The sequence below is a fragment of the Akebia trifoliata genome, chromosome 3 (genome assembly GCF_017979445.1).
Source record: "Akebia trifoliata isolate Shusen 1 chromosome 3, ASM1797944v1, whole genome shotgun sequence".
Classification (NCBI taxonomy): domain Eukaryota; kingdom Viridiplantae; phylum Streptophyta; class Magnoliopsida; order Ranunculales; family Lardizabalaceae; genus Akebia; species Akebia trifoliata.
The window spans coordinates 1,618,654-1,630,970 of NC_141377.1; the positions used below are offsets into that span (position 1 = coordinate 1,618,654).

Below are 12,317 nucleotides of genomic sequence, written 5' to 3' on the forward strand. Positions count from 1 at the left end.
ATAAATGATTATCATATATCAGGCTGATATTTTGTTGGGTGGTGGGGGGGGGGGGGGTGTATCAGTTTAATATTTAGGGTATGTTTGATTGCATGGAAAGTGACTTTTCATGGAATTTAAAATCCATGAAAAAATAGTTGTGGAAAATAGGTAGGGTTGGAAAATCAAATTCCATTGTTTGATTTAACTTGGATTAAATCATGAAAAAATATATGAGAAAAAAGAAGAAGAGGAGAAGGAGGGGGAGAGGAAGAAGAAGATGAGTAGGAAGAGGGAGGGGGGAGGATGTGACGGCAGTGGCAGTGGCGACGACGAGGGTGGCGATGGCGAAGGCTAAGGTGGCGGTGGTGGTGGTGGAGATAAGTGAGGAAGAAGAATGGAGAACGTGGTGGTGATGGTGGCAACAGTGGCGGTGGCGGAAGTAAGTGAGAAAGAAGATGATGAGGAAGATAGAGGGAGAACGTGGTAGTGGTGTGGCAGAGGAGAGAGAGAGAGAGAGAGAGAGAGAGAGAGAGAGAGAGAGGTGGTTGGATACGACGACGACGGAAACGGATACGACGACGACGACAAGGAGATTAGTGTAATGGTAGTGGTGGTGGTAAGGAAGAAGAAGATATGAGTGGAAAAAAATTGGGAATGAAAAATATGGGTAAATTTCACTTTCCCACCCATATGAGTGGGAAAGTGAAATCCATGTTTTGGTGGGCTTTTTGATTGGTGGAAAATGAATTTCCATTTTCATGTGCAATCAAACATTTGAAAAATGTCATTTTTCTTGAAAATTGATTTTCCACCCTATTTTCCATGTGCAATCAAACATACCCTTAGTGCAAATTCATATATTATTTCTCTAGGCAGTCTTAGTAAGATTTGAAGATTTTATAAGAAATATGAATATGCGTTTTTGAGTCATGATACATTGCTTGCGTTGAACATTGCGATCAACATTGAACTGATGTGGCTAGGGACAACCAATAGAAGAAATTTTCTTATAGGGGGCAACCAATAGAGAAAAAAAATTGTGGGGGGCAATAACAACGGATTTTCTTATCCGTCGTTGTTATATGTCGCAATAACTCATGTATAGTTATAGACTTCAAAAATTCTTTTGAGGGCAAATGCCCTCACTACTCCAATGTAAATCCGTTCCTGGACATGGCAGTGCACAGATGATCATAGATTTCTTTCCTTGAAATACAAGTTAAAAAATAAATGATTTGAGAGTCTAACACAGTATCCAAGGCAAACAGTCCTTCATTTTCTTACATTTATACAAAACTTCTACTCAAAGCACATGCTAGTATTAATTTTTAACCCAATGGTTATTATTACGTGTTAGTCTATCACCAAGGAGTCATCTATTTAAAATCGATTTAAATAACCTTTTTTATAAATATATATTTATATAATTATTCTTCCTATTAAAATTAGAGAGTTGTTATTGGCATCCCAACTTTTACTTACTACACCCTAATTAAAAATAAAGAAATAAGTGAATGATTGAGAATAAGTAAAAGTTTGGGTGCAAATAGATTTTTTTCGCTAGATTTTTTCTTTTGAGGTTAAGGATTTTATATGAGCCCAATCATACTTGTAAACAACTACTAAAATTATTTGAATGAGTTGTCATAATGTTTTTATTGAGATTATAATTTGAGCCAAACTTGGCCATGTTTGAAGAGTGTGTTTTAATCTTTAATTGGGTTGTGATAAATTATGAGAGCTTCTATTGCCACATCAACTTTTACTTACGGCACCCCAAGTGTGTGCTAGTGGTATTAGTAAAAGTTAGTGTGGCAATAGAATCTCTCTAAGTTATTTAAGAAATTAGAGTGTAGTAAGTAAAAGTTGGGGTGCCAATAATGACTTTCTAAAACTAAATTTGATTAATAGATATTCGATTATAAAATTTTATTTCATATAAGTTACTAGTATTTAAAGTATTAAAAATTAATTATTTTTTCTAATGAAAAAACATCAAAACCTCTGGCATGGTTGAGATTCTCTAAATATTCTATGAGTCATCTCATATCCTGGTCTTGAACAAGTTTTAAAACCATGCAAGGAACTCGACTAACATCGTAAATACCTATCAACTATTTGATTGGAAGATGACTCCTTGTATTCTAATCTTGGATTAATGAACGACTTCTCTATTTTAAATTCAAACAGAGAATTTATAATTTAAAACCACAATTTTTTGAGAAGCAAACCAACTAATAAATCTTAAAATGGAGGTCATTTGTTTCAAATAGAGTTCAACTTTTTTTCTCATTCAATGGATGTGTATGATGATATTTGGTTATGAGCCCATTGGCCTCACTAAGATAGCAAGGAAAAAAAAGGCCTTACTAAACCTTACCCCAGTGAAAAAAGACTTGAGATTCGTAACATACATTGAGGTCTTGTTTTATGAATCTCGAAGTCTTTTCAACGGTGGATGAGTCTTAAGTAAAGCCCTTTTCCATGTTATCTTAGTAAGGAAAGGGTTAAAGACAAATTAATTCAGTCCATTTGAAAATCAAGGGGTATCTTTAATTTTCACTAAAATCTTAAGGGTACCCCAAAATTTTCCTTAACATTTGGTGGAATTTACCATTTTAGTGTAATGTGTACAGTTTGTAAAATTGGAGGCCAACTCTGAGGCGGTCAGACCACTTCAAAATTTTGAAGGAACCCTCCTCGTTACCCTACGCATGGCATTTTGAATTTATTTCTCGCCCTTACATTTCTGCAAAAGTTTAGAATATCTCATTGAAAATACCATGTGTAATCCAATGAAGAGGATTCCTTTAAAATTTTGAAGTGGTTTGTCTGTTTTAAAGTTTTTTTTCCGTTAAATTAATACACTCAACTTCATGTGATTGATTGATTGATCGATCGATTAGGAATTCAATGAAATCCCATTATTGACTTTCTTGTGAGAATTTTTCTTCGAGCTATGGTAAACCATTCCATCAAAATAATTTTGATCATCGTTCAAGTCGAACACATCAGAATAAGATTTAAGAACACACAATGTACCATTTCTATCCATCTTTCGTTAAAAATTTAAATATATACATGTTCGACATCCTGACCATCAACGTTTCTCTCTCCCACAGATCGACGGCCCAAAGATGTGAAATAGGGGAAATTACAAAAGAAAACGCTTACATAGGACACAATTTTAAACAAACTACAAGAAAGAAAAAAGAGGAGGATCTTCATGACGCCTCATGTTCCTGCAATACATTCAATAAAAATCTCTCAAAGTTAGTATATCTTTCATTATAAGCCTTTATTAATGTTGGATATTATGTATGCCACCTCTCTGAATTCAAAATAAACAGAAATACCCCTTGATTTAAATTAAAACTTTGACACTTTTAAATGACAAAATTTTAAAGAGATTGGTTTGGAATAAAAATGCAAAAGCATGGAAGAATGGTTCATTTTGTTGTCAAAAAATGTAGGAGGAAAATATAATATTACTGAAAATATCAATTGAGGGAAGTAAAAAAAAAAAAAAAAAAAAACTTTTAAGAAAATAATTCTTCAAAAAATTATTAAAATTAAATTCATTGAATGGGTCGGGATCTGTGGACTCATGAAAAATGATTAAGAACCACTGTGCAATCATAGAACCCATGCGTGGGTAAGGATCATTGTACGTATCTTTTGCATATAACGTAATTTAGAAAAAAAAAAAAAAAAAATGGATGAGCAGTTTTTTTTATAATAAAAGTTAATTTTTATTATTTAGTAGAAAGTTAAGATTGTAATAAGTAATTAAGAATTTTACTAACTATCTCAAACTTGTCTAAGATATTCGATCTGCCTCGAGTCAGATCTTTATCTATCCTTCTTCATTTTTTTTATTATATAAGAAAAAGAACTCATAACAAATTAAACTATTTTATGATGGAACATGAAACATGATCTAGATTCCAAGTTGGGTACAAGAATTTTTTGTATTAAAGTTTTTGATCCTATTGTACTTAATATAGTATTATGTCTTTTGGATTAAAAAAAAAACATGAAAATTCTTAAATAGTCGCGATGAATCTGGATCACCTCATTTCTTGATTATGACCTTATACTTTATAGTGAACAAGAACCTAATAGGGTCCCATAATAACGATTTGTCGATGTGAAAGATAATTTTTGAATCATATTAAAAGAAAAAAAAATAAAAATAAAAATAAAAAACACAAACTCACTTTCTTAGGGGATATGAACTCGACAAACTTGTTCCTCCCCTTAGGGTTGGGAGAGTGATCTTTCCCCACCTTCCCACCATATTGTCTCAATTTCTCCCTCACAAATCTCTCATATATAAAAGCAGCCCCTTTGAATTGGGGAAGCACAAGCCATGCCACAAATGCTAGCTTTATATCATACCATATCGGTATCCTTCACCAAAATGGACACACAATACATGTTAGAAAAACCATTTGTAACCAAATCAAACATATATAAATAAGATGGGTAGGTCACCCCATCAAACTTTTTTATTTTCTTTCTTACCAAGTTAAAATAGGTTCCAAGACCATTTCCATGAGTGTAAGAAATGAGTACAAGATCCAATATGCCAACCATTGTTCATCATCAACCTTAGAAGTGCTTTCAAGTGCCACAACAGATGCATATCTGATCAAAATTCAAACAAATCAAACAACCCAATCTTATAATTTTCAAATTTAATTAAAAAAAAATATACAAAAATATAAAAAATGGGATCTACTTACAATGGGTACATGAGCATCACCACAGGCCTGCATGGAAAGGAAAATCCAAGAAATTTAAAAAAAAAAAAAAAAAAGATGAAAATTTGAAGAGAAATGGGTTCAAGAGATTACCCTGCAAGGGAATGAATTTGGGTTAGAAAAGTCCAAAACTGACCCATTTTTGGAGTTTTAAGCCTAAAAAGAAGAGAAAATAACACAGATATAATCTGTTACAAGTGAACAAGAATCCGAAAAGAAATGGTTTGGAAGTTTGCAAACAATGCGAGTAGAGGGGAGATGTGAAGTGGGTCTTATATAGGGAAGATGGGGACACGTGTCAAGATCAGAACAAAAGTATCAGATTTTACTTTCAATTATGACGATCTAGATTTATGACCGACCAGAACAGTGATCTAGACGAAAGTTTTATGAAAATTGTATCTCACTTCGATGTATCCGTCCCTCTGTATACTTTTCTTCAAGCTCAAGGCACGTGTCTCAGTTTTTTTTTTTAATGTAATAGAATCGGTGACACGTGTCACACTGGGATCGAGATGTGTTTAATGGGCTGAGCTTTAGTACAAGTACACTATACACAAAGTGGATGGGCCATAGCCATGATATTGCACGTGGCTTAAGATCATAACAATACCTCAGACCTTTATTTGTTTTAGAGTGATTTAGATATGCACCCCTATGTTTTGCTAAGTATTAGAGATACCCCCTGTGTTTTGAAAGTTTCTACACAGACTAAGGGGAAAAGACTTGAACACCCTCATCACCTTTAATAAATAAAAAAAACACAGATTTTCTTCTAAAAATCAATTCTCTTCGACTTCATAGGATAAAATGTTAACCCTCATCAAGTATCTTAAGATTTTATCTACTTCAACTCTTCAACCTTTAAATCTCAAGACAAGATAGAAATTTTGAAGAAGTATAAAATGATCAAATTTTGGATTGAAAAATCTAGAATTTTTTTACAAAGAAGACAATGTAGAAAATGATGGATCAAAATAAGATTAAATAGATTAAGAGTCGTGATTTTTTGACACACAGTCTCATACATCCCTTGACGGTGGCATCAAGATACCCATAATTGTACATCCCCATAAATATGTGTTATTTTGTCAGAGGACGTATAGGGTGTGTGTCAGACACACAGTCAGAAAATCATTATCGATAGAAAAAAGTTATCTTGGAAGTTAAAGAAGAGCTTGTAAGTGATTTGTTTTAGGAAGAAAAAAAAAATACGTTTTTTAATACACTAGTCCATGACTATTACATGTAACCAACAATTAAATAACTAAAGCTAAAATAGAAAATATCTTGATTATGGATTCCTATTTTAGAAACAAGAACTGAAAAACAAAAACTAATGCAAAGACAACTTCTCAAATTCTAATCGCTGAAAAAAAAAAAAAATGGAATTCGCTTGAAAATCTTGGATACGTTAATACTTTAGAGAGATTTTAGTGCCACGCCAACTTTTCATGTGTAAATCACCAAAGAATTAACACACATCTTGGGATGCTGTTAGTAAAAGTTGGTGTGACAATAGAAACTCTCATATTTATCTCTGGTGTTGCTTTGATTGTCATTAGGTGAATTTTTTATTTTAATTAAAATATCATTCAACTTCAATTATTGGGACCCCATTCATGAAAACCTGTGCTTCTTAGTCGCCTTTTGGCCAAAATCCATTATCTAAATGCCTTACCTTTGAAGAATCCTCGAAAAAATAGAAGCTAATTTTTTAGAGAAAAAGTCACTAGTGCATGATTTAACACTAAATCCATGCCATTAGTGATAATTTATGCTTTTAGGGAAAAAAATAAAATTCTTTTTTTACATGTGTTAATTTAATACTCTGCTCAATCAATGAAATCTGTTTATTACTGATAAATGCATTTAAGTGGTTGTCCCAGGTCCTAACGAGTCTCTTTGATTTAACAATGACAAATCTTCTAAAGAGCATCTATTGGCACTCCAACTTTTACTTATTACACCCTAATTTCTTAAATTATTTCACCCCCAATTAAACATTAACTCACCCTTCAAACATTACCTGGGTTTGGCTCAAATTATAATGTCAACATTAAAACACTCGTTTAAACACCTAGTCATTGTTTACAATTATGATTAGGCTCGTATACAAAATCCTACACCCAAAAAAGAGCAATCTAGAGGGGAAAAAAGAAAAAGAAAAAGAAAAAAGTAAGAGCTTTTATTGACACCCCAATTTTTACTCATATTCTCAACCATTCTCACTTATTTTATTTATTTTTATTTAGGGTGTAATAAGTAAAAGCTGGGGTGCCAAGAGCAGCTCTCTTCTACAACCATCAAACAGAAATTTTCACTTCCAACAATTAAATAACTCACCTCTATCAATTGATAGAGCAAATCTGGCAAAAGTTACAACAAATGGGTAGCAATCCAGAATGCTTCGATGATAAAATATGACAAGAAGATGAGCCCAAAAACCCAAAAAACAACAACTCATGAAACTCAACAACAGAAGCCGGCAGAACCATTACAAATATACCACTACTACAATTGATGGGTGACACCACCAAAACTGGTTAAAAATGGAAGTTGTGCTACGAAAATCCTACACGCATCCTAAAAAGAATCCCTAGAACTAGATTTCTGGCCAAAACATAAAAGGAGAAAGAACCCTAATAATTCTAGTCAATTCTAAGCCACAAAACTGCAGGACTAATGGATCCTCAAAGAACAATGGCAGCCTTTTCATGGGAAAGAAGGGGAGCAGAGTGGGCTATCAAGGGTTCGTAGTGATCAGCTCCGGCGCCACACCAACCTGTATGATGAAAGAGATTTTAAACCTAACTCGAGAGATAATAATGGAATTTGTAGTAAAATAGTTGCAATTAACAAAAAAACTATGTAACACTAACAATATATTACATATATTACAATATATTACAATTAACAAAAAAACTATGTAACACTAACAAAACATTCATACAAATATATTACAATATAATATGACGGTTGTTTTGAAGGAGTAAACCGTGAAATAATGACACAAGATATGTGTAGGTGTCCCCAACATATTTACAACTTGCTTGGCACACCACTTTCAATTAAGCCTACATTTCCATGACAATGTAACCTTTCAGTTACATGACAAGAATCTTTGAGTATAAGCTGTCTGCCCTTAGATTGGACATCAAGAGACAGGCCTTGACCACTATGTACAATACTTGTTGGTTGATGAAAATAACTTGAAAAACATAAAAATATAACTTACAAAGTAATATATCATCCAGATCTAGACGGATATAAAATGGATCCATATCCGACTCGGGTCAAGGGGCATCAACCCATATCTGACCCATTTTTTAATTTGGATATACTTGAAGGAACCAAACCCCGCTAAATTCAGATTCGGATCACTCGGATTTTGGATAAAATCTGACACATTTTCAGCCCTAAGTTGAGATTAACTACACTGTAAAGTTGTATATAAAGGGTAATATAAGTAGATTTGTGAGAGGGAAGACTATCACAACTGTAGTTGAGATTAACTACATTGTAAAGTTGTATATAGAAGGGTCGATGACACCAACAAAAACCATCCATTCAAAATAACATTTATATAAAGGAAATCATTAATATTAAATATGATACATCTGTATGTATCAATTTGTTTAGGTGGAAAATTAAATTGAATTTATGACCACAGCCATATCAACAATTGGGAAAAATAATTATTTATCTACTTTTTTGTTGGTATGTGGAAAATCACAACATATGGACGATGGCTTATAACCACAAGAAAAATGCTTTACTGCCTGCGTTGGACACTGGGTCCAACACTAAGTTGACCTGGCAGCGCATAGAGAACCATTGATTTTCTAACTTGTATCTCAAGGAAATAAATCTATGGTTATCTGCGTACTGACAGGTCAACTCAGTGTTGGTCCCAATGTCCAATGCAGGCAGTGTAGCACAACTCTAACCACGAAGGCCTGATGCACAACCCCAAAAGCAATCATATTGGTAAACATATTAGCAAGAGTAGTCAAAAAACAGTGGATATTCATTTGATGATAAATTGTCATTTACCTGTTCCTTTCATGAAGAGAAAAAAGGGAGCATCACAAATTTGATCCCTTGGACGATGTGGGAGGAAAAAAACACAATTTTCTTCATCGACCATTGCATCTGACCCATGAGCTTGAACCTGACAATAAATGGGTGGATATGAGAAAAAAGGGCAATGGATAAATACTTCTCCAGTGAATTTGCTTGCAAATCTTCAAGAAGTTCATTATAGAATAATAAACTTCAAATTTTCAAGAAAAAAAAAATCAAGGTTTAAGATACTTGTTGCACTGATTTCAAATATCATATAATATGCAAAAATTACCAATAAATTTCCAAAAACAAGGTGAAACATTGGAAAAAAAATCATAATGTGCAATGCTAGTACAAATATAATGCTAAAATAGTGAGATCAATATCAAGGTTGCAAACTATATACATTATTAAATCAACATATACACTCTACTCAAAGAAGGTTTTCTGGTGCTACACTCAAGACCTGTCAAGTGGCAAGATATTGAAGAGGTAAGACAGAGGATTCACCACCTCAGTTACTACATCGTAAATGATAGCCTACCACTTCTGAGAAGTGTCCTATAGTGTAGCTTCAGAAACATGGCACCTAATGTTATCATATAGGCAAAATTACTTAATGAACCCTGATGGAAGGATTTCTTTCTAAATACCTCCTAATTTTCTGTGTATCATGACAATCCAATTGGTAAACATAGGATTCACCACCTCAGTTACTACATCGTAAATAATAGCCTACCACTTCTAAGAAGTGTCCTATAGTGTAGCTTCAGAAACATGGCCCGTACTGTTATCATATAGGCAAAATTACTTAATGAACCCTGATGGAAGAATTTCTTTCTAAATACCCCCCTAATTTTCAGTGGTATCATGATAGTCCAGCTGGCAAACTTTTTTTTTTCTTAATGCTCCCCTCACCCCAGTTCAATCTTGAGATTGATGGTTCAAATTGTCAGGATCAACAATTCACATTATTGAGATTAACCTTTGCTCCAATCATTAAGATTGACCTTTTACAACTGTTGAGATCAATGAATGTAAATCGTCAATATTGAAATTTCAACATGAATTGTTGAGATTCACAATTTGAATTGTTTATCTTGACAACTTGAACGGTTTGAGTTTTCCATTTTATCCATGAGGGGGTATTAAGAAAGAAAGAATTTAGTAACTGGACTGTTAAGATACAGCCCAAAAACTCAGGTTGCATTTAGAAACGCATCCCAACTGCAGGTCTATTAAGCAATTTTCTCTATTACAATCAGTTTGCATCATTTCCAGTTCACCACATATTCCTTCAACACAACTTCCATATCTCAATTTTCTCCACATAAATTCTTCATCGATTGATCACCATTTATGTTAAATAAAGTTGTTATAGCATGTCAATATATATACCATATTACCACCCATTATATAAGCATGGTTTTAAATCTCGTTCGAGACCGAGACGACTCGTCCGATTCATCTCAGTATCTTCCACCAACGAGACAAATGAACAAGTCATCTCAAACAGTGAAACCATGCTCAAAAGTTCTTCATTGTCTCATTGTTGAACGAGATGACTCGGTCTCCTTCAAGGACGAAACAAGACGTCAAGATGAGTTTTAAAATCATGCATACAAGTATACCCATTTCATAGAAACACATACAAGGCTCAAACACATCATACAAATATGAAACAGAATAAAACACTAGCAATAAATACATTTCTACAGGAATTAAACATCTCACCACATATATCTCCCTCTTAAACTCTGTAGCGAGACTCTCGATCGCTATATCATCTCCAAAGGCAGCTGCATGGCCTTCTCTGTTCTCATCTACACTTAATAAGCCCTCTTCGGTATACTGCAACGTGATGATATCGTATTCGTCTTCAGGAGAACCAGAGATAGACATGTATTTAGCCCAACTTGCCGCATCATCCACAGCAGTACATCTTTCTTTATATATAGATTCCGCTGCGATTTCTCTTCAATTATACATATAAATACAACCAATCAGCCAAACAAACAACTAAATAACCCTAAATGCTAAAAGCCTCAATCAGATCTATAAATCAAGAAATTTTCCGAAGAAACCCCAAAAAATAAATAAAGAAAAGATCAAATCAACAGTCCAATACCTCTGTAACCCTAGCCAAACAAACAAATATATAACCCTAAATGCTTAAAACCCTCAATCAGGTCTATAAGACAAGAAATTTTCAAAGAAACCTTAAAAAAGCACAAACAAAATATCAAATCAAGGGTGAGTCGATCACCTCTGTAAGCCTAGCAAAACAAACAAATAAATGAACCTAAATGCTTAAAACACTTAATCAGGTCTATACAACAAGAAATTTTCAAAAAAATCTAAAAAAGCACGAACAAAAGATCAAATCAAGGATCGAATACCTCTGTAACCCTAGCCAAAGAAATAAGCCAAACTAACAAATAAATAACCCTAAATGCTTAGAACCCTCAATCAGATCTATAAAACAAGAAATTTTCAAAAGAAACCGTAAAAATAATCACAAAGAAAAGATAAAATCAAGAGTCCAATACCTCTGTAACCCTAGATTGACAAGCTCATTGATGGCAACATCCAAACCCTCACGATCCTTCTTCTTCGCCAACAGTTTCACCTCCTGAACAACATGAATCCCCCAACCAACTTTTAAATCAGGAGAATAAAGATGCTTAATCGCCGCATCGATCGACTCCCTCTCCAAACCTCCATTCTCAGATCCAAGATCCTCTAATAACCTCCTCACAGTCCTCCCTCGTAGATCTCTCGCACTGATCTCCGCTCCCATGGCTTTCTGCGAAGCCGTGAAGAGGCAATTCCCATCTGCCTCGACATCTCCGCCATGAGAAAGTAAGAAAATCGTCGATTTTGTAGGGTTTGATACGCAGTCGGGATGCTTCCATAAAACCCCCTTTGTATGTAATCTCTGTAAATACCTCTTTTGCTGGTCTTCTAAACCGCTAACGGTTTCCCAGGTAGTTTTATCTTCGATATCGGCGGTTTTGACGGGATCGAAAGAAGGTGCGCTCGGATCTCTCCATGGAAGAGCTGGTGATGAAGCTTGGAAGGTCTCAGCAATGGCTGTCGAATCACATAGTAGTTTTCCCATTTTTTCTCAAAATTTCCAAAAAAATAAGATAAAATTAACAAATTCTCTTCTCTCCTCTTCGATCGAATCGAGCCGCAGAAGAGAGAGAAACAGAGACAGACAGAGAGAGAGAGAATTTTCCAATGTTAGGGTTACAGTTAGATCGACAACATGGGAGTGAAATCACACGTGGCGAAATAATACTCGTTCATGTTTTCTAAAGATTATCGTTGATCGTCCATGTGGCGCTAAGTAGGACCATTAAGGAGATTTGGTAACGTGCGCCGTGTGCCAGTTGTCATCTTCGCTTTGAATGCGACATTTTCCGTTTCCGCTATTTTTGTCTGAATGTGCTAACTTACGCGGAAGCGAAAATTCATAAAATGCGCACTTGACCGTTG

General features: G+C 34.3%; 2 protein-coding genes across 2 annotated transcripts; both read right to left on the reverse strand.

The window, feature by feature from the left end:
• Positions 1–3,021: 3,021 nt before the first annotated feature.
• LOC147405408 (HVA22-like protein e) lies at positions 3,022–5,001 on the reverse strand. Its single transcript, XM_086432699.1, has 5 exons — positions 4,842–5,001; positions 4,731–4,757; positions 4,510–4,632; positions 4,203–4,395; positions 3,022–3,224 (listed from the first exon to the last, which is right to left on the reverse strand). Exons 1-5 carry the CDS (start codon positions 4,886–4,888, stop codon positions 3,207–3,209), a joined length of 408 nt encoding a protein of 135 aa, XP_086288825.1. The 5' UTR covers positions 4,889–5,001; the 3' UTR covers positions 3,022–3,206.
• Positions 5,002–7,056: 2,055 nt separating this feature from the next.
• On the reverse strand, positions 7,057–12,061 carry LOC147405409 (uncharacterized). The gene is made up of 4 exons (XM_086433157.1): positions 11,366–12,061; positions 10,551–10,791; positions 8,805–8,922; positions 7,057–7,533 (listed from the first exon to the last, which is right to left on the reverse strand). The coding sequence occupies exons 1-4, from the start codon at positions 11,935–11,937 to the stop codon at positions 7,442–7,444; spliced, it is 1,023 nt and encodes a 340-aa protein (XP_086289283.1). The 5' UTR covers positions 11,938–12,061; the 3' UTR covers positions 7,057–7,441.
• Positions 12,062–12,317: the final 256 nt, after the last annotated feature.